This window comes from Emydura macquarii, unplaced genomic scaffold (genome assembly GCF_026122565.2).
Source record: "Emydura macquarii macquarii isolate MOO-44397 ecotype Brisbane River unplaced genomic scaffold, CSIRO-AGI_Emac_v2 contig_1390, whole genome shotgun sequence".
NCBI lineage: Eukaryota > Metazoa > Chordata > Testudines > Chelidae > Emydura > Emydura macquarii.
Genome location: NW_027131527.1, coordinates 20,391,342 through 20,414,413, shown reverse-complemented (window position 1 = coordinate 20,414,413; position 23,072 = coordinate 20,391,342). Strand labels below are relative to the sequence as shown.

At 41.5% G+C, this 23,072-nt stretch overlaps 1 protein-coding gene across 2 annotated transcripts in view; it reads left to right on the top strand.

Moving 5' to 3' along the window:
- The first annotated feature begins 19 nt into the window (after positions 1-19).
- Positions 20-23,072, top strand: part of PANK1 (pantothenate kinase 1) — a 36,695-nt gene continuing 13,642 nt past the window's right edge. Inside the window, exons 1-2 of one of the 2 annotated variants that reach the window (XM_067552816.1) lie at positions 20-230; positions 15,456-15,808. In XM_067552816.1, coding sequence (XP_067408917.1) covers positions 35-230; positions 15,456-15,808 — 549 coding nt within the window. In that variant the 5' untranslated portion in view covers positions 20-34. Of the gene's footprint in view, positions 231-797; positions 1,076-15,455; positions 15,809-23,072 lie in introns of those variants that run through there. The other variant, XM_067552817.1, reaches the window with a different exon arrangement.

Sequence of the window (23,072 nt, the reverse complement as noted above, 5' to 3'; positions counted from 1 at the left end):
GCGGAAACAAAGGAGCGAGGCCGCCGCCGCTGCCATGGGGGAGCGGCCCCGAGCCCAGCCCGCCGCCACCACCCCCCCTTCCGGGTCGCTGCTCAACGGGCTGCTGCACAACGGCTTCCACCCGCCGCCGCCGCTATTGCGCCAGGAGCTGCCGCTGCCCAGCCACGGCTCCCCGGCCAAGAAATGCAGGCTGCGGAGACGGCTGGACTCGGGCAGACGGAACAGGCCGCGTAAGTGATGAACGCGCCGGGCTCAGGCCGCCGGACAGTGGGCGTGCGCCGCCCACTGTCCTCAGCGCACCCTGCCGCGTTGCCTCGCCAGCCCCCGGCTCCGCCGAGGCGGGGAGCAGCAGGGCTTGTAGAGCGGTGCCAGCCCGGCTCCTTGTGCCCCATCCCACAGCTGGGCGGGCACGCACAAGCCCTAGCGCAGCGGTGTGGTCGCACCGACTTCAGTTCCTCTATGGCCCGGCCCCAGCGAGGCACTCCTGGGAGGCTTTCAGGAAAAGGGGGATCCAGCGTGACCGCCTCCGGGGAGCAGGGACTTTGCCTACAAATGAATCTAAGTCCTCTGCATCTGATTCACTGTTTGAGCTTGGGGATTTTCTAAGGCCCCCTGCAATGAGGGAATGAACCCTGGATACTCTGCCTCCCCTGTCGCTGGCTGGCTGTGTGATTGCCATCCACCTCCCCCGCTAGCGGCGCAAAATCAGTTCATTAAATACCATCTGGTTTCAGCCAATAAAACTGTGTTTCGGGGACACACCCACTGATACCATGTGGGCTGGGTCAGTGATTGACCAATGAGGCGGCTGGAAGGTGGTGGGTTTGTGGATTGGTTTCTAAATTGCAGTGTGCTGAAAGCTAAAATGAGAGAGTTCGTAATTTACAGCTAGCATAAATGTGACCTTGTTTAAAAAAGCTTACAGTTCGGACACACTGGGATGTAAACTTGTAGGTGATACAGCCTTGGATTTTCAGTAGCGGACATCTTGAATCAGTTATTAAGTTAGCTGGTTTTGAGATGGTCCTCTGCGACTTAAACATTCCAATGAAGCTCATAATTGCCAAGAATCATTGTAAGTAAATGACACTGACGTCCAAATTAAGGTCATTACTAGACTTGTGAATCTTTTATTACTGTTTTTTCGTATTTAATTACTGAAAAAATCGGCAGTGCAAACCACTTTTGAATATGAATAATATTGTACTTGTATATGTTTTTCTGTAAAATGAAGAATAGTTCATCCAGAAATTAAACATTTGATTCTTCTGCCTTATTGGAGCAGTTTTATTTATACTGCTGCTACAACAAATTTCAGATTGTATTTCAAGTGTGTTCTTTGATTATTTCCTAAGGTGTTTTTGATTGGTTTGGTTTTGTAAGGACTGGTGAATTGACTACCACTTGACATATTTATTTTAAAGCTCCAAGTCCAAAGGTATTCAAAATGTCTATAGTATTTATGTTTCTTGATTACTAATAACAGTGTATATGCTTAGTAATGAATGGCTTTAATGCCTATGCTCAGTTCTGAAAGAAAGCTATTTAATTTCAAAACTTGTATGTAAATCCAATTTGTGAATTGACATTAAGGAACAAACAGCTAGCTCTTTGCTCCATGCTTGCTGGAGTGGTTAGAACTGAGATTTATTGGCCTTGTTTGCTCTCTGCTTTGCATAGGATTTTAAAGTTCAGCATATTCTGAGCAGGTAATCAGAAATAGTTAGAACCATAAACACTCTGTGCCAAAACATAATGAAGTTTTAAAGTAAGTACAAAATGGTTTGTATGTAGATATCTTGGATATTTTCTGGATTTCAGGAGATGTGATGTTTTTACAGTATGTGACCTCTTTGGAATTTTGTTGTTGTTGTAGTAGTAAATATCCCTTCTCACCAAGTGTATTTAAAAAAAAAAACTTGTTGGGCAAGAAAGCTAAAACAAACACTTTCAAAGATGACTTTGTTCTTTATTTTAATGCAGGCTTAGTGGACTGGAGTTTACTGTGTTTTTTGGCAGGTTAAAAAAACCTGGTAGTTAATATGGTGCAACAAAAACTTTTTGTTTATATCCTCGTGATTCACCTCCTGGATTTCCCCAGTGATAGTAATAGTGAAAAGATGTAAAAACAGTTCGAGGGAGTTTTTTCTAACTGTAGGAACAGAGCTGTTTTAGTGTTAAAAATAACCTATATGTTGAGCTGTAACTTTCATAGGATTACCCATTCACAACCTCTTGTTGGTATAAATGGTTTATTTTAATTTTAATATCTAAATGTCACCACTCAATATATTTTCTTTAGTATAAACAGGATGTCTACATTGAATAGTCATTTAACCTCTGCAGTACCTGTATACACTCTACAATGCATTTGGTAGGAGGAGTTGGATGAAGGCAGACTGATTGATGTTTGCAAAATATTTATGATATCTACTTAAGTATAATTTTTAAAGAATAATAATTAAACCAAGAGTGCAAATTTGGTGTGCAATAAAATAAATACAAAACCACAGACTAGTATACTTTCTTGGTAGTTTTGATTATATATTAGTGCAGACCATGCTTAATAACAGGTCAACTTTTAAAAACTATTATGAAAAACAAAAGGATAAGATTTCTTTGGATTCACCTAATATTTTAAATAAAATGGAATAAGGAATTTAATCCCTATAACCTTTTTCCAAAGGGGACCAGAAGCGTGGTAAACAGTCCTGTCGTAAAGATTATAAAATTTATGCAACGGTGTTGAATCCAGTTGATCTGCCAGGTCCTACTGAAGATATTAGTTGATGGGGAAACACTCAGCAGAATCCATTCAGCAGGTTCAAGTGAATAGATGAGTTTCTTTAATAACTTCTGCAAATTTGAGGGTTTTACAGCTATCTTGTACGTAGCTTTAAATATACAGTTTACACTTCCCAGGAGAATATTATCTTCTAGTGTTTTGTAGCACTTACATGTTTTTTATATTGTTCACCAGAGAGCAAAGCTATAGAAAATATTTACGCACTGACCGGATAGGCATAAAATACAACAGTGAACAATCCTGTTTTTCTGGTTTTGTATGATGTTTAACAGTGGCGCTTGGAGATGTTAGTTATGTGTGCTAAAGGGCACATTGCAAAATGCATGTGGTAACTGCACTAAGTCTCTTTTAGTATTGATCACTATTTTTGCTTTGCATGTTGTGAAAGAAAATTGGCATTTCCTAGTATCCCAACAAGAAAAAGTTGTCAAACTACAGATGTAATTGCATTCTAAATCCACATAAGTGAGACATTTATTATATATTGGATGGTATGGTGTCTGCCAGAGCAGATAGAAAGGAATATGGACTAGAAATGTAGGATTTTAGGAGGGGAAGATTTTTCGCTTGAAATTAAAACTTTGCTAGTGAGGACCTGGTATCTACTTAGTTCAGTGGTTCTTAACCTTTCCAAACTACTGTACCCCTGAAGCCTGAGTCCCACCCCCACGGGGCTGAGGCATGTAACTTAGCCTCTGTGGCTCCAAGCAATTGCCTTTCTTGCCACCCCCAATACCAGCTCTGCACTTGCGACCCCTCTAAAACTGTCACAACCCCCAGGTTGAGAAACACTGACTTAGTTGAAGCTCTTGAACTGATTCTATAATTGTTTGGGGATGCCCTCCCTCCCACCCCAAAATAAATTTTATTTTAGCTTGATTTGTTTAGAATGATTTGTTGCGACTCTGTACCTAGTGCATGATTTTTTTGTTTGGATCATTTGTGCCTGTATCTAGCTAGCTTAGGCCCCAGCCTCACTGTTCTTTACAGAAAGGTTTAATTTAAACAGAAAAACCATGTTAAATTTATTGATTTTACAACTACTTTAGGGCATCATCCCTTGAGGAGCCTATTCATGGAATTATGCATGGAATTATGACACACAGAAGGACAAGAAGATGGTATTATATGATCATGGATACTTTTCACATGGATAAGGACTGCTTTATAGAAAGCTAACTTTCTGCATCAACCCCCATCGAAAAATTGTGTAACCAAACAGGCTGCCTAGATTCCCGTTGACAGCTAAGAATTGTGCTCCAAAGTGTTATCCTGCATACACTAGGAAAAAGGTCATATTAGGTCACGCTTAGCCAGCATGGGCTAAATTCGACCACTTTTCCTAGTCATGATAAACTCTTAAGGGTATTGATTAGAAACAGTATCTGAAAATCAGTTGGCAGTTACTCTAGGTCACAGAGCATATGTGCTTCAGGCAAGATGCATTACTTAATGGGAGGGCACCTGCAATATGTACAAGCTGTAATTTCTAAATGTTTCAGGGTGTAGCATCATATAGTGTATATTGCTTTTGAGCCACCATATAGTTAGATTGTTGCAATTATTCAAATACAAGATACGTGTTTACATAGCATAGGTTTGTATAATACCTTTAGTCCCAAATGCTTTACTGCCCGAAAAACATGGTGTTTATTCCCCACAGAGACCTGCAAGCATCTGTAGGATGGAAAGTTGTAGCTATGTTCTTTGCCAGCAATACTTTATAAGTTTGTTTGTCGCCAAGTGAAACTGCAGGGAGAACTTAAAGTAAGCAGAACAAAATTACTCACTGGATATCAGTCAGAACATTATAGCTCCATCGTTTTACATCAAAATGCTCTTGAATCTTCTAATGGCCTTGAATAGTTAGGACAGGGGTCCTCAAACTTTGTTTGCTGTGACCCCCCTCGAAAAGTGATCACTCCCCTGCCATGCCACCCTTAATGACATGCTTGGGGGGGGCTGGCAGCTCATGACACCCCCCCATAGTAACCTCATGACCTCCTGAGGGGGTCCCAACCCCCAGTTTAAGAACCCCTGAGTTAGGATCTCTTCTGCATCTCATCAGAAGAAAACACCTCTGGCAGCACAGTGTCCCATAATACCATGCTGAAGAATTGTTTTGATCATCAGAGGGAAGAGCACTGTATAACAAATAAGCTTGGCTGTAAACAAAAGCAAAGCAAGTGGTGCTTTGGGGCTCTGCATCTTTTCGGTTAAAAAGATGCCGTATCTCCTTCTGTAGCAGTAGAATAGCTCATTTTCATGCATGTCAGCAACAAGACTGGAAAGTTAGATAAATCATGACCTGACTTGATCCTCCTCAAGTCCAGAAGCTTGTGCACTCATAAATCCTAAGACTGGACCTCCCATTTAATCATTGCCACTTCCCACAGCACCTGTGTTGTTCCTTGGGGTAGCTTGCTCAAGAAATGACCTAGTCTGACTCTGGCTTATTTTTTAAAATTACAGCTCTAGGTATTAAGTCTACAGTATGTTTGGAATAACACACCCAAATAAACACACTTGTCTTCATATTTATGTGAATGGGTGATCATACTAAACATCTTTTTGTGTCCCATTCCCCCCTCCCCCATAGGCAGTAGAGACTCAATAAGCACTTACCATGTTAGTGTCATTCTGTTTATTCTGAGATTGTATGATTGGATGGACTCAATGTAGAACTAAGCAGCGTTTGAGGTGTCCACTGCCCACACCCAGCAGAAATAGGATGTTACGGTTGGGACCCTGGTGACAGATAAGCAACTAGGCTTTAACTTTACACAAAGCAAAACAATCAGTAATTGTTTCAATTTAAGCATTCATGCAGTGCTCAAGGAATAATCAGTAAAATAAGAATGATTATTGCATCTAGATTCTTTGTAAGCCCCAAAGCAGGTATTTTACAGGAAGCATCTTATAGAAATAAGAAAGATATCACCCACCTTTATTTTCTCTCTGGTCTGAACTGAAAAGGAAGCAGTAGTTAGTAGGAAGTAGTAGTTAAACCTCACAGTTAAAGCAGGAGCTTTTCCGCCCATCAGAGGGTCAGGCTTAAGCATCTTCAACACAAAAGGCCAATTGGGAACCAAGTTAGGTAACGTTCACTGGATAATCACGCTTTAAAAGACAATCCCTTCATGTCCTATTGTTGCTGTGAGGCCATTGAAGATGTTAGAGTTGCTTCCTGAACTATGACAGAATCAAAGTGGGATATATTCTCCAAGTTCAGTGTTTTAGCTGTATGTCTACGCTATCAAGTGTAGGAACTGTATGATTCCCTGCCCAAAATTCTGAGTAGATGCTACTCATGTATCTGAGTTTTTTGAACCAGACACCAGCGGGGGTGCAAGTGTAACTAGACACTTAAGGGAGCCATACTACTGTGAGAGAGAGACTGAGGAGAGGCTGTGACTTACAATTGATACACAGAGGTCCATGAGTTTCCCTGTAAATCTGGGGATATTCATGATGATGGAGGGTTGTGCCACCCACTTCTCTTGTGAGCTTTCAGATCTCTCCCATGAGAGGGGATGTCAGGACAGACAGTAGTGGTTTCAAGCATGAATGCTGGAACTAGGAGTGCAGGGGGTGCTACTGCAGCCCATGGCTTGAAGTGGTTTCCATTATATACAGGGTTTACAGTTTAATTCAATGCTCTGAGCAGCCCTACTATAAACATTGTTCCAGCCTCCTTGGCTTCAAGTCTTGTGCAGTTTTCTTCTTAAATTGTGGCCTGCTGTGGATTTTTCCTCTTAACCTATGATCTGGTCTCTGGATTTCATTTTTGTTTTTTAAATTTAGTGATGAAGTTGTATGTTCATTAAAATTGTATGTCCAAATTCCTGAAATGAATAGTTTTGGAACTGAGATTAAAAAGAAAAACCTTCCCACTTGCTTATCATAAATTTAACATTGTTTTCAACTTTTAGTAAAGTGCAATAATTCCAGCTCAGAATAATCATAAAAATGTTTAAAGTACCTTTGTGTTCTAGATACTCTGTCTGGTGAGTCTGACTGAGTTTCTATTCCTAAGGAACATATTATATTTTAAGGTTCTATTTTGTACTCCATGACAACTGCTAAAGTAAAATGCAAGAAAATATTCTATATTTAACTGCATGATTTTATCATTTCATAATTCTGCACAGTAATGTTTACATGGGCTTATGCCATTTCAAGCATATGGATACAGGCTAAGGTAATATATCTTACCCATGAATGAACCTTTCCCCTGGATAGCTCAGCTGTTAGTGTGCATTAGATTACCAAATTATGTAATCTTTTAGATACCTTCTGTTTGCTTAGTCACATGCTTTTGCTTTGAAGTGTCAAAGAACTCTAGATGGATTTTTATATACAGGTAACAATCAGATAAATTCTTGACTCAGTTTTTAAGTGTGTAACAGTAATGTTAGATACTGTGTTAATGTTCACAGGGAAAAAATGAAATTAGCCAAATGTCATCAGCTCAGCATCAGACTACTGTTCACTGACCTATTAATATTTTTACTCCATTCTTTTACATGTGTACCTGATTCGTTGTTGGGCTTTCTATGTCAATGCTGTGCTTTCTAGGACTGCATTTCACTGTATTAATGTGTCCTTTGTAATCTACTGCAATGCAGATCTGTAGCAGTGTTGTCTCCTCTCTCTCTTCCCCTCAGGACTGTATATTTGGTGATGAGATTCTTTAGGAATGGATTTCCCTCTGCTCAGCAGCATCAATTAGCAGTTTAGCTATTCTCATCATGCAGTTTTGTTGAGCTAAAGATAATCCCATTTTTTATGCTAGTTTAAAGAGCAAAATGCTCTAATAGAGGATTCAGTGACTTCCTTAATTCTTGTATAAATCACACCTATCCAAAATATTATAACAGTACCTATTATCAGCAAACAGATTTGTCAGCATTTCCACTGTAAATAATTAAGTTTTCATAACTCAGTTACTTGATTCAGTTTCTGGTGAGCTATGGGACACACGTTGTCAGGCAAAATGCTGGTTTAAATAAAATTGATTCATCCATATTAGTTTAGAGACAGGTGTAAAAATATTAAAATTAAAGGCTGGTTCTACACTTGTATTTTTCTTCATGCTTCCCATCAGTGAGAACATTACTATAAATTGCTGCAGTCATTCTAACCACTAAGTTGTGTAACCCTGCACATGCAGAAGACAGTCAATAAAATGCCAGCTCCCTGACTGCACTAGTGTTCCTATTGGTACCACTGGATGTAGTGCTATTATAGGAATTTGAAGAAATATGCAGGCATAGTTTTGACAACTTAATAGTGCCTCATTTCAGATATTTTTTAATCAACAATATCAATAAGAGCACAGTTTTCAAAAAATGTTAAATTAATTGCTAAAATCTTTATTCAGATGCTGCTTATGATTCTTTGCTGCCCCTTTACACTGCATATTACTTATTAGTATCAAATCTCATCGATTTTAGTGGGAGTTTTCAGACTCTGGAATTTGGTATGTTCCCCATTGTAGTGTGCTTTCCAGTCCCTGTGCTTCTCTCTCTTTTATCCCAAGTGAACGCCACCAGACAACCAGTGCTAAAATCTGCAAAGGAAACAGTAAAGCTTTGCTTCTGCACAACTAGAATATTGGTGGCTATGGTGTTAAAAGTGTGATTGTAGTTGGTTTTATTCTGCACTAGTGCTGCAGGGAAACTGCTTGTGTTCAGGAACAAATGTTAGTTCGTTTTGTTCTTCAGGTGTTAGCCTGACCCACAGCAGAGTGAAATACATAGAGAGAAATAAAATCAATGACCTAATAAAAGAGACACATAATAGTCCCATTTAGGCTTTTTTAAAAGTGGGCATGCTACATATCTATGGCATCATGTATTATATAGACCCTGTGATGTGCTGCTGTGTGACTACAATATTTTTTACCTCAAATAGTAAGGTTTTTTTCATTCTACCTGTTAATGATTCCTTGGAGTTCCCATAAACTGACTTGGTGTCCCAAGGTCATCACATGCACAGCACTAGTCATGCTGAAAATCTTGTCACTAGTTTCTTTATTTACTATTGGGTTCAAAGCTCTTGTGCACTTAATAAGTAAGTGGCATGATTTCCCCATTTCTGTATTTAAGTACACTTATGTTGACATTGTAATAGCTTTGAAAAAACTACTTCAGTATAAATGGGACTTTTAAAGAAACAAAACAGTATCTTGCTACAACTTTTTACTACACATGGGAATGGAGGGAGGGACCACCTGTGTCCTAGTGACCTTGTTGTGTGGGTGCATGGAGCGTCTCCCCTGCAGGGTTCTGGATCCAAGGCAATGCTGGGGGAGGGGCAGCCCCAGCTGAGCCCCTTTCTTTCCCAGTGCAGCAGTCCCTGCTTTGGCTTCTTACATTGAAACATTTTAGTGTCCATGTCAGCCTACATGTGGCCTGTAACATCCATACCACAAAGTATAACAGGTGATTCTAACCTTTAAAAAAGTTATATCCTCAGTTCTATGCAGTAAGTGGAATTCATTAATTTACACACAATTTCACTGTTTTGTAAGTGAGTAGTTCTGCTAGTTGGAATACATTTACCCATAGATCTGTCCCACATCACACAGGTTGACCATGCTGCTATTATCCAAGTGCTTTAATTTGCTGTTCACATGTTAGCTGTATCACTTGAGGAGTGTGACTTTGTTGTCCTGACAAGCTATGTAATTAAAGTTCTTCTTTGAGTGGTTGCAGACATGTATTTCACTCTGATGCACTAGATGAGCACACATGGAGAATTTTGCCTAGCAGTACCCATGGGGTGGCACTCATGCCCTTTCCATTAAAGCCCTTTCCCATGACCATATAAGGACGGCACTGCCCTGAGCCCCCTTCAGTTCCTTCTCACTGCCCATGGCTAGAATCAGAGTGCTCAGTGTGGTGTTTCTTCATGCTAATTTTCTTATCACAGCCTTCTGAGATATCGTTGTAAATAGTTATAGTAGATAGTTTGTGTACCTTAGTTAGAATAGTTAGCTAAAGTAGCTGCATTTTTCTGGAGGAATGCCTTCACCAGGATTTAAATATTGTCTGTCGTGTGGTATAGCTGTTCCTAAGAGTGATCCCAACGTGCTGTGTTTATTGTGCCTGGGAGACCGGCACATTATGAAAAGGTGCACCATTTATAAATCTTTTGAGAAAAGAATGCAGGTAGCAAGCGACTGGAGATTCAAGCGGCACCTGATGGAGCGAGCTATGAGGCTTGCGTTGGTGTTAGAGACTGTATTGGCTCCTCGGACATCTTTGGAGCCACATGAGCTGATGTTCCTCAGACAGATTTTGAGGCTTCCTCTCGGAGGAAGAGGGATTGTTCCCTTTTCTCAGGCCCACCAAGAAAAGGACCCATAAGACAGACTGTAACCACTCCAGATCTCAGGGAGTCAATCTCCTCTGCCACGATCAGTGCAGATCAACACCATGACTCTTCGGATACATATGATGGAGCTGAGCCTTCTACCCGCTCTCTGGTACTGACTCACCATCAACTCAAGGCCGTACCATTGACTCCGGCAACATCCATCAGATGTCTGTTGAGTCCGGAACTGACGATGTTGACACCGATGGTGTCCACGTCTCTGGCATATCAGGCAATGACAGATCTGCTGTGTCTTTTGGTTCCTGTTTCTCCAGTTATCCAGAAACATTCAGCTGCTGTGACTTCTTCATTAATGATGGTATCATCTGAGTTAACTACACAGATGTCCCAGCCACTAGCACCATCCTCGGCAACATATATCTCTCTGAATGCTCAGTCGAGGCCGCCTGTACCAGTTCCTAGGGGTTCATTGTCTGGCATGGTAGTCATCTTTATCACTGCCTGTGATCATGTTGCAAATAGTGTTGGGATCCGTACCAGCCCCAGTGTTGGTGCCTCTTTCAGTGTTTGGTACCAACTAAGTGTGTTGCCCCTGCCAATCTTCAGAGCACTGATTTCTTCACAGGCCCCAAGGCTGATGCTACTAGCACATTGGACCTTGGATGAGGCTGGATGGTGGTTTACTCAGCTGGGGGTTTCTCCCCCATTACCTCTGAATGATTTGGGGCATTCATTGAGCTCAATGTCCTTCTCCTCCTCACCTTCATCTCCCAAATGCCAGTGTAAGAGAGTGCTGACGACCTCCTGATCCTGACCAGCACCGTTCCCAAGCAGAGACAGGGGCTCTTGGCCACAGCTTAGAGGCCACCTATGCCTTACCTGTATCCACAGTGACCTTTGAATCCATGGGATGTTCCTTGTTTGTTAAGGTCCCGATGTTCAACATGCTCCAGGGCAAGGTCACCCAATCAACCCGTGGCATTACCTCCTCCACCATCTACATTGCAGATTCAGGTGGAGGATGCCACCTAGGAACAGGTGCAGCCTGAGGTTTCTGCAGGATCCAGTACTGCACCAAGAGAAGTCAGTGACCCCTCTTCCTTTTGTTGTCTTCATCACTAGATGATGCCATGGTGCTGGATGTTTCCTCACCAGTACCTGAGGACTTGTGGGCACATCAGGACCTGCTTAGACAGTTGGCTTCAGCCTTAGGCATGCAGGCGGAATTGGTGCAGGAAAACACATGCAAGTTAGTGGACAATCTTCAGTCCTCAATCCCAGGGAGAGTACCTCTTCCTATTATGAAGTGCTGTTGGAACCTGCCAAGACTTTGTGAACCACCCTACTTCTTTCGCACATATGGTAAAGCATATGAACAAGTATTATGTCCCTATGGAAAGATTCAAGTGTTTTTATTCACATCCTACCCCTAACTTGCTTGACATGACAGCAGCCAGTGGGAGGTCACGTCCATGCCCAAGGACAAAGAGGCTGGATCTCATGGACAGGAAAACTTATTGGACCATCTCCTTACATATGTGAATTACAAACCAGCAGGCACTGCTATTCAAATATAATGTTGTGACCTGGGACTCTGTAGCCAAGTTTACAGACAAGTTACCCAAATCCTCTAGAGAGGAGTTCAGTGCATTTGTTGTAGAGGTTGGTTGCAAAGATTTCTTTGCAGTTGGCCATGGACATAGCTGATATGGCTGCCGGAGTTATGGCTTTGCCAGTCACTCTGAGCATCATGGTTGTGGAATTCAGGAATAGCACCAGCTAGCCAACAGAGTACGGAAGACCTACCTTTCAGTGGTCAACTTCTGTTCTCAGGCAAAATGGATGAGACTTTACATTCTTTTAAGGACTTGTGAGCAATTCTGCACTCTTTGAGGATTTATACTCCAGCAACAAGGAGGCATCATTTTGGCAGTCAGCCGCAGCAGTACTGCCCCCAACAATATTTTAGACACCTTACTAACTGAGACAAGACTACTCCAGAAAGGGGAATAAGTTTCAGAGGAGGAGGAGATCTTTGGAGGTCTAGTTCTACCCAGCCACTCTGCCCCCTCCACCTTCAGGCAGGCAATCTATTTGACTTGCATACTGAGAGCAGCAGATCAACCTGCTCATCTCCATTTGGGAATAGGCTGTAAAACTAGCTATAAATCCACCTATTTGTGTAAATGAAAACGGTTTTTGATTTGGGGAACATCTAAGCAAATTTAGCCCACATCAACTTGGATTCAGGACCCTTTGGACTATTTGTTAAATCTTTAGTCTTAGCTCTTAGGTTTCTGAAGGTTCATTTGGCTGCGATCTCCGCTTTACATCTTTCCATCCAGGGAAAGTCAGTATTCTAAAACTCCCTTCAATGATTTTCAAAGATATTATTCACCTTCTTCCCTCAGTGAAGGAAATTGTCCTGTTTTGAGACCTTAATATGGTGCTGGCGGTGCTGATGGGTCCACCATTCGATTTGATTACAACATGCTCATTGGCTCCCTTTTTTCTCAGTTTCTTGTGGCTATAACGTCTGCAGGAAGAGTCAACAAGATACAAGCCTTAATGGCAGATCCTCTGTATGCTCAATTCTTCAAGGACAAGGTGGCTATCAGATCACAACTGAAATTTTTGTCCAGAGCAGTGTCTGTTTCACCTTAATCAGGTTATTTACTTACCTGTTTTTTTCCCAAACCACATTCAAGTGCAGAGAAGCAAAGTCAACATACCTTAGAAGTCAGGCGGTGCTTAGGATTTTATTTAGAAAATACTAAACTGTTTCATACATTACATTGATTCTTTTTTTGTATCCTGAACAGATAAAAGGACAACCGGAGTCCACTGAGACCATTTCAAAATGGATAACTGACTGTATTACTTTGGTTTCTGGAGTTGCTCATATGACGCCCCATAAATAGGTATAGGCTTACTTGATGACAGCTCAGGCGACATCAGTGGCTTCCTTAATGATGTCTCAATAGTCGATATTTGCAGGGCAGTGACGTGAAGTTCTGTGCATCCTTTTGCTAGACTTTACACTATCATTGTGGCTTCAAGATCTGATGTGAACTTTGGGAAGACAATTCTGCATTCACTGTTTAAATAGACTTCGTGCCACATCTCCTGCTGAAACGGCTTGTGAGTCACTTTAGTGGAATACGTGTCTGCAACCACTCAAAAAAGAAAAGACATACTTACCTGTATAGTGACTGTTGTTCCTTGAGATGTGGGTTCAAATGTGTATTCCATGACCCACCCTCCATGCCCTCTGCATAAGAGTCTCCTTCATGGGCTTTCAGTGTGAAGGAACTGAAGGACGTCCGGGGTCGTGCTGCTCTTATATAGCTGTAGGAAGAGCTATGAGGGAAAGGGCACAAGTGGCACCCTATGGATACTGTTGAGCAAAATTCTCCAACTTTGGTGCACTGGATTCACACACACCTGAGTGGAATACATGCTTTGGACATTGGTCTTCAGCTGTCTGTACTTTCAAAAATACTTTTGAATATGCATCCAGAATTTGAATGGGCATGTTTTTAAAGACATAATAAACAAATTTTGCTGTTCTAAGTATTAACAATTTTTGGAGAGGGGTTTTCTAAGTCTCTGCTTAGCAACAGTTATTGCAAGAAAAAGTAAACTTGATTAAGTTTCAGGGAACAGAATGATCTACACTCAGTGGTTCAAAATGTATTCAGGCCATGTCTGGGTCTTTGCCTTCCATGGCATGGATGAGTGGGAGTTGTTTTGGTCTTAACAAGGAAGTTATTCAAAAGGTAGCCTTCAAGAAAAGGCCCAAGTAGTGCCAGGAGACTCGGCAACCAAGTACAGCCCGGTTCAAAAGTGGAAATTAAGGCGCAAATCATGCCTTCGCCTGCCACTGTTGTATGGGAGAGGCAGCATGGTTCACTGTGAGCAACAGGCGAACTATAGTTGACTCGTAGTACATACTAGTTGGGTACTTTCTTCTCCACAAATAATCAGGTTGTTCTCCCAAATTGGCTGCCTGTTGCATGTAACGCTTAATGTTTTTCCTACTGTTGACAAAGCAAAACCTTTGTTACACTTGGGCAATGGTATATGCTGGAGGTGAAGGGAAGGTGTGCTGCAGGCTGAATAGGAGGAGTCTTTCCAGTGCATTGAGATCACGAGGAACAAATACACCCCATTACACAGAATCTATGTCCAGAAACTGGGATTTGGTTTGAGGGGTGTGCTCATGGTTTTTAAGCACTAAAATAAAGTGTCACTAATTCTTTTACTTTCTGATGATGTCTTGCATTAAAACTACAATGCTGGTGTTTGTTTTCTTCCTTTCTTTCGTCAAGAAGATAATGTGCTATGCCAGTGTGGTTATTAGCAAATTTGAACCAGCTGGTCAGTCTAGGTATCTTAGCCCCAGCAGTTCTGTTGATGTCAAAGATGGGAGGATAGCAGAGCAGTCCCTAGGGTACGGCAAATCAAAGTGACCACCCTGGGTCCCATGCTTTGGCATCATGAGTTGCCAAGCCCCACCCTAAGAGAGTGGAAGTATGTCTGAAAACGTGACCAAACCCCCCCCCCTCCATTTTTTTTTTTTTTTTTTAAAACCATAACAAAGATGGTGGATTTTGCATTTCTGGCTCCAGTCATGTCGCACCGGAAGTCAGAAATTAAGGAAGTGACCAGGCCCAAAACATGGAAAAACGACCCATGATGTTAAGGGGGGGCACAGTGTGATTTGCCCCGGGCCCCTCACCTGCCTAGGGATGGCCCTAGGGTAGACACCATTTTTGGAGATCTTGTTACCCAAATAAAGAGCAGAATAGACAAGAGGGAGAGGAAAGGGAATATAACTCTCATGCACTGCCCCATTATGACTCGAAACTTCACTCTCCTATTCCTTTTTCATTTCCCCTCAATCCATTTTAATTAGCAATGCTAGAAATCAAAGTAGATGAAATTAAGTAAACATCCTGTTTGAAAATATGGATGCCAAGTAAGATGTTTTCTCACAAAAAATGTTTTCAGTGATGTATTCATAATATCTGATTATATGCCTCTGAAGAAAAATATGTTTTGGGAAGTGCTTGGAGTCTTTGTTTTTTGGTTTCTCTGAAAGTTTTTTGTTTAACCCTGGGATTTTATGAATGATTTTTGATTATGAGGTGTTCAACATCTACAATTGGTAGGTGCAGATATCCAGCAACCCTTGGGATCGGACAATGATCTTGTAAACGTTGCTAACTTGAAAATCTGTAGATATTCTAAGTAATATGATAAACTAACATTTATAGCACCACTCTCTCTCTCTTTTCTCTCCCAGCATTCCCATGGTTTGGCATGGATATTGGTGGAACGTTGGTGAAACTGGTCTACTTTGAACCAAAAGACATTACAGCAGAAGAGGAACAAGAGGAAGTTGAAAATCTGAAAAGCATTAGGAAATACTTGACTTCAAATACAGCCTATGGTAAAACTGGCATTCGTGATGTCCATCTTGAACTGAAAAACTTGACCATGTGTGGGCGCAAAGGGAATTTGCACTTCATCCGTTTTCCCAGCTGTGCCATGCACAAATTCATACAGATGGGTAGTGAAAAGAACTTCTCTAGCCTGCACACTACACTTTGTGCCACTGGAGGTGGGGCTTACAAATTTGAAGAGGACTTCAGAACGGTATGTGGGAAATGCACTTTATCTCAGTAAGGAGCATATATTTGAGTCCTTCTCCAAAATGGAATATCAGAGAATCTTTCTTTTAACTTAAAAAAAAAAAAAAAAAAAAAAAAAAAGTTCTGTAGCACTTTAAAGACTAACAAATTTAATTTCTGCAGGCTTAAGCTTTCATGGGCTGCAACCCACTTCTTCAGATGCAAGAAATAGAAATCAGATAGGGTAAGGAACAACAATGGGGTGGGTAGGTGTTAGCAAAGTCCATTCAGTTAGAGTAGATGAGGCCTTTTCACAACCATTGATTAGAAGGTGAGAATGTGTGAATAGTTACAATTACTTCTTGTAATGAGAGAATCATTCCAAGTCTCTGTTCAGACCCAGTCTGATTGCGTCAAGTTTGCATATGAGTTACAGCTCTGTAGTTTCTCGCTGAAGTCTGTTTTTGAAATTTTTTTTGTAGAAGTATGGCAACTTTCAAGTCAGCTACAGAGTGTCCTGGGAGATGGAAGTGTTCTCCAACTGGTTTATGGATGTTACCATTTTTTATGTCTGATTTGTGTCCATTTATTCTTTTGTGTAGTGACAGTCCGGTTTGCCAATGTATATGGCAGAGGGGCATTGTTGGCACATGATGGCATATATAACATTAGTAGATGTGCAGGTGAATAAGCTCCTTATGGTGTGGCTGTGTGGTTAGGACCTGTAATGGTGTCACTAGAGTCGATGTGCGAGTAAAGCTGGCAATGGGCCTGGAGAGGTGAAGAAACAAATTGACAGAGGCAGACGGATACCCAGAAGTCACCTACTACAGGATAGACCCAACAAAGAAAACAACAGAACACCACTGGCCATCACCTACAGCCCCCAACTAAAATCTCTCCAATACATCATTAAGGATCTACAACCTATCCTAGCAGATGATCCCCCACTCACTCAAGCCGTGGGAGGCAGACCTATCCTTGCTTACAGACAGCCCCCCCCCAACCTGAAGCAAATACTCACCAGCAACCGTACACCATACAACAAGAACACTAACCCAGGAACCTATCACTGCAACAAACTCCGTTGCCAGCTCTGCCCGCACATCGACTCTAGTTTAATTAATAATTCCCTTGTTTAAACAATTCTCTTGTTTAATCCTGTAGGGAAGGCTAACAAATCTGGGCTATGACAGCTTGAGGGGGTGGGGGAATTAGTTCCAAAACAGAAGACCCATCCTAGAGAAGGCCCTGCCAGCAGCTCCCTCTCATTTGTACTGAGGGAGCTCCAGCATCCCTGCTGATCTCAGCTTTAGCAGTCTGTCACCAAGGGAGAGCCTAAACCAATGAGAGCTTGATAGGTTAAAATCGACATCTTGAATTCCACCCAAAAGCTTCTTAGAAGCCAGGGCATCCCCCGGAACACAGCACACAAGTCTGAAGTTCTGACAGTGTGCAACACCACTTAGTGCAGAATGCTGCAGCCCTCTTACTAACTTCAGCTTCTGAATCATCCCAAGTTGTATCTATCTGTACAGTGCATCATGACAATCTATCTTGAGCATGGATAATTGTGGCAAGGTCTCCATCAGAGAGGAAAGGTTACCCAGGGTCTTATTTTGTCACAAACCACAGTTTGAGAATCTATGACCTGAAGCATTGAAACGTCATTCTTTGTTTCTTGCACAACTGATACTTTTATAAGCACAATATAATGAATTCAAATGTATAACCTAGCAATGGGGATGTATATAGCAAAAATGTAGATGCATCCTTTAATAGAAACATATGTAAATCCATGGAGCTGTGTAACATACTTGTTTAACCTTTGAAGCCTACTTTTGTATTTTTTTTCCCCTTATTACATTCATTTTTGTATTTCATAACAGTATTTCTAAATATTCATGAATTGTACAATCTAGTGTCCTTCAGAATTGCATAGTTCTAGTGTGAAAGTGTCTGCCATATATTGCAAAATAACATGTTCAAATCCAAGCAGTGGTGTAACTTTTTGTGTTGCTGCTGCTTTCTTTTATTCCCCCAAAGAATCACTGCTACTTGCTTGTTTGAGACTCTCTGATTTAGCTTTAAATATTTCCACAAATTTGATCTCAGTTACTGTTATTCCTTCCTATTCTCTCCATTTCTCAAATATTAACTTTTCAGTTCCCCATTTCATATCACTCCACAGTGATTGGTCCTTCTCCTGTTCGGCCTACTCTTCCATCAGTTGGAATAATGGTTGGCATATTCATAGGACAAAACAGGAAGCTGGTGAAGACTTCTTAGGAAGAGTTGATAATATTCTTAATTTCAGATATAGGTGAAGTGGTGAGTGGATATATATTACTATTATACAGACACAACATTATTCTATCCAATCCAGGTGTAGATGTGTAATTAAAACAATAACTGACTAAATATTACATTGAAAATAAGACTATGCCCTTACCCCAACGTCTTCAAAATGTTAGGGGCTAAAACATCATTTTAAAACTAAACTTCCATTTTATGAAGTTTATGGGACCGGTGTAGCTTCTACAGCCCAGAAACACTTTTCCTGCACTAAGGATACTTGTGATAATGGGGCCACATACTCCTCATTGGCTTCCACAAATCAAAAGGGACAAAGTATAGTTGCATGTGATCAGCAAACCTCATCCAGAATCTCTGTCTGCAAAACTGGGCGGCACTCAACTGGCAGAAACTGCACACTTGCTCCTTTTTTCTCAGATACTCGATTCAGAGGACCAGAAAAAACTCGGTGCTAGCTAGAGCTACACTGAAGTAGGTTGTCTGACTGAAAGCAATCCAATAGCATCACCAGATTGCTCACCATTTTGAGCTGTTCCAATTCTGAGTTTCCGTGGCAGAGTCTCAGAGGTGCTTAGCATCTGCAATTCCAAATAAAGTCAGTGGGAACTGTGAATTCTCATCACCTCTGAAATATGAAACCTTTGGTCTCTGAAACAAAAAGGCAGGTAAAAATCTCTTATGCCACCAGCAGCTGGATTTGCTGTCTAGCCTCCCTTTTTGATATAGGCATTTTTTAAACCTTGCTGACCTAGGACAGTCCAGGAGAAAGGAGTGCCTGGGGATCATCCCATGGTCATTGTCAAAAATGATGGATAATCCACTAGGCCATTGCTGCAGTGTTTCTGGCATTTGAGCATTATTCCTTGGAGTTCTAGGATCCAGCTGGATCCATTCATCTCTTAAGCATATTTCTGTGGTCTCGCATATCAGCTAGATGGCTATATTTAATGTTCAGCGAGGAACATGAGTCACTCTTGTTCAGTAATATGGCAGAATTTCCAGCTTGGCCTTTTTCTTTCCTTCCTTCCTGAATGATTTTACTACTTATATTTACTCTCAGGCAGCACTGCTGTTCCTGGGACCTAGCTGCGCAGGTAGTGTCTCTTTACATAGTTTGTTGCTCCATTCTGACCATTTTTCATTGGTCTGTATTAAGTACACTTCTTCATAAATAAACGTGTGAGTAATGGATCACAAGGTAGCTGGGCCCTGTTGGTAGACCAGACGCAGTTCCCTGCTGTCAGCATTATTGGGCCCAACTGAGCTAATTAAAGGGGAGAGGGCTATACCTGGAGCAATAAAAGCCTGTAAGAGATCAGGAAGTAGCGGATTGATTGGGGCAGGCTGTGCCTGGGGAGAGGAACCACAGAGGGGTGGGCCTAGCTGTTGTTAAAGATTCCTGGAACAAGGGGCCAGGAGCCCAGGAAGGTAGCCCTGGGGCCAGTGTCCCAGAAGGGAATAGAGCTGGCTGAGAGCAGAGCGGACTATGAGAAGGGAGCTGGCTGGGACTGGGGAACTACAAGTGGCAATATTACCTGAGACCCTAATGGGAAGAGAGTCTAGGAAAACCCTAGGACAAAAGGTGAGCTGAGGAACTGGATTTTTTTTTTCTTGCCTGTTACTTACTTATGTTTGAACAAATAAACTTACCTAAAGGGAGACTGGCAATAGCAGTGAGTCCTTGTTAAGCTGAGGGAGGGCCCTGCTGTGTCACCTGTGGTCGAAAGCTCAGGTACTTTGATTGGCCCTGTTAGAAGGGGAAAATGATTGGCCCTGTTATAAGGGGAAAATGAGAGGGGGATATCCGAGGCAGGGTGCTGTAGAGTGACTTTGTCAGTGAGGGGATGGTTAGGTGGCAGCCTCTATATTTCAGGATATGATTGTAAAGTGGATGTGGGATTCTTTGGGTGCTCATGTGCAGTATAAATCCTTTGCCTTCTTCTGGAATAACCTGTCAATCTAAGATGCTTGTTTCTTCCACAGTAAAATGGTTTGTAATGTAACAAGAAATAACTCACTCTGTCACTTGGCTTATGTTACAAAGTAAGTCTAGGTGAAAGACACTTGGGGATGTGCTTCCAAATCTTAGACATTTCTATTAAGTAACTGCCATGTTTCCCTGCCATATTTATTTAGCTTCTGAATTATAAATTTTTATTGATTTCAATGGGTGTAGGGTGGAGACCTTTTTGACAGAGAATCGATCTAACGATATATCCCTGGAAGCTCTTTAGGCACTTTTCCAAGGTGGGAGTGGGGAAGGTAACTTCTAAACTTTTAAAATTGATTTGTAAACATTCTCTTTTTTAAAAACTTGTCAACTTTAAGCATTTTCAGGCAGATTCAAACGTCTGTTTCTAGGAGTGTGTCAGCAGTCACTGCAGTGGAAAGTACTAGGCTTAGACTGATTTTCAACAGATGGTGGATCCTGTCATATCCTGAAAGCTGAAATATTTTCATTAGAATAACTCAAAATGTAATGAAAGTATGTTCATATAAATTATTTCTAGCCTTAATATTTTAAGCCACATTGGTTTTTGGGTTTTTTGGGGTGTGTGTGTGTGTTTTCACTAAAATGGTGAAAAATTATAAACCAATACACTCGAGGTGTGAATTCTCTTGGTATACATCTATTAATTTTATAGTGTACATTGTACCTACTTAAAAGTACACAGAAATGAGAATAGGTTCAATGCTTATTTATTACATGTTCGTTGTTATACCCAAAAGGCTGTTCTTTGTCACTGATGGATTCTTGATCTATACCTTATGTGCAGGGCTTGAAAAATCCACTTGCCAACAGCCAGTAGGAAGATTTCCCAAAGAGTGCCATCAACTGCTGCATTTTTGTTTTAAAAGTCACTCGCCCTGATGATTGCAAAGATAACCTTCTTGTTGTGAACAAATTAATTGTGTGCCATGCTGACTGCATAAATACAGCTCCTATGTCTCTGTTGCTGTCCAGGATGCAGAAGAATGGTGTCCGTTTTACCTCTGCTATTTTGAACCCTTTGGATAGCTGCGATACTGACAAGATTCTTGTCAGTTTTACTCCTTCTGCTTGAGAAGGCTAGGAACTGGCACCTTGGAGGCAGGCATCAGAGCCCTACACTAGGGCAGAGGAGTCAACAGTGGAATCTGTGGGAAAGGTCAAGTAGTGAGGATTCTTACTGTCACCATCACCTTTTGCAGCCAGGAAGCTCTAGTGAGGAGAACAGAATTCTTCTCCCTTCGTTCCAGCTTCCAAAGGAGGTTGGGGGAAGAGAGGATTTTAAAATTTATCAGACACCTGCTATCTGCAGGTTGATTATAAAAGATGGATCCGCCAAGGGGGGGTCCAGGAATAGCACCCTGGTAGGAATCCTAGTCACCTCCCCTTTCTCAACAGCTTGGAATGGGGACTGCTGTTGAATAGTGGAGTCCCACCTGTCATTCATGTTAGTTTGTTGCTAATAAGTATTGTTCTGTGACTTGTAAGTGTATGGACAGATTTCCAAGCTCAGTATCGGGGTGAGTGGGAATGAAGTAAATTAGAAGAGAAGTAGGTTCAGAGAGATTGTTTGGGGAGGAGGCAGAATATTAAGGGAGGAAGTGGAGAACACAGTGACAGGAGGGAAATAGAAGGAAAAGATATACTGTGATCGATTACAAGAAAGAAAATGGAAAAATTGGAGTGAGACCCAGAAGAGAGAGAAGGCATAACAAAATCCAGAGATGAAGCAAGTGGGGCTATTGCAACTGATACAATTGCTTTAAAAATGCACTTGCAAAATATTACATATTTCCCAAGAAAAGTCGAAAGAGGAAGAACTGTAACGTTAAGCTAATTTAGATGGGATTCTAAAATTCAGATTTCATATACAACTCCCAAAAAAGTAATAGTTTGAGATGATTTTAAAAACACACATACAACTGAATTTGTATGTAATGTCTTTCTGGCATTTAGAAGAAATCTATACCCATCTCTGCCTTGGCCAGTTCTAATGAGACCATCTGTATCCTTGCAGATACTTCAGGTTACCCTCTGATATTACTGAAGAGGGCTGCGTCATATTATTCTTTTGTTATTGGCGTCTGAGGTCAGGTCTATACTTAAAACAATGCAACTGGATTGCTGTAGTGCTTAAGTGAAGATGCTCCTACGCCGACAGGAGAGCTCCCATCTGTATAGTTAATCTGCCTCCCTTAGAGGCGGTAGCTGTGTCGACAGGAGAAGCTCTCCAACTGACATAGCACTGACTACACAGGGAGAGGGAGTTTGGGTTGATATAACTATGTTGCTCAGGGGTGTGGATTTTTTTCACACCTCTGAGGGATATAGTTATACCGATATTGGTCTATAGTGTAAACCTGGCCTCAAACACTTCATTCACTCGCAAAGAAATTTCAACTCTGAGTCAGCAGGGTCAGAGTTTCCTGTGATAATTACTAATGTCAAGGACTTAAACCTTCCCAAAGAAGCAGGAAATGTTCCCCTCTTGCTATGGGCTGCCCTGGGGAGGAATCAGTCAGTAAAGGTCCTATTAACAGTGTCAGGGTCCTGTCAGCTGCCACTTCCCTGAACTGTGGTGTCATCCCTTTCTCTCTGGAGTCAAGTCAATTTATATTCCTCTTGGGTGTGACTAGGTCTCCCTTGGTTCATTATTACACCTGCCACAAAGGCCTTGATGAAAGCATTTGAAAAACATACTCTGAGCAGGTGTACTGTATGTAGGGATGGATTAGTCCCTGTTCTTCATACAGTAGCTTTGGTAGCATCTGTTGGCTTTGCAAGCACCAACACATACCTGCACCCCTCTGCTTAACCCTGGAACCTGCCTATCTTTAGAAATTACCTGTTGTGGGGAAGGCATGGAATAGCACATAGCAGTGTTCCCTCCCTCTATTATCACACTAGTTTCCAAGCTTGCAATAAACTTGTTCATAACTTCATGCTCTGGATGGTTTTTCAGGCTTTCTTAAGAATCTCTCTA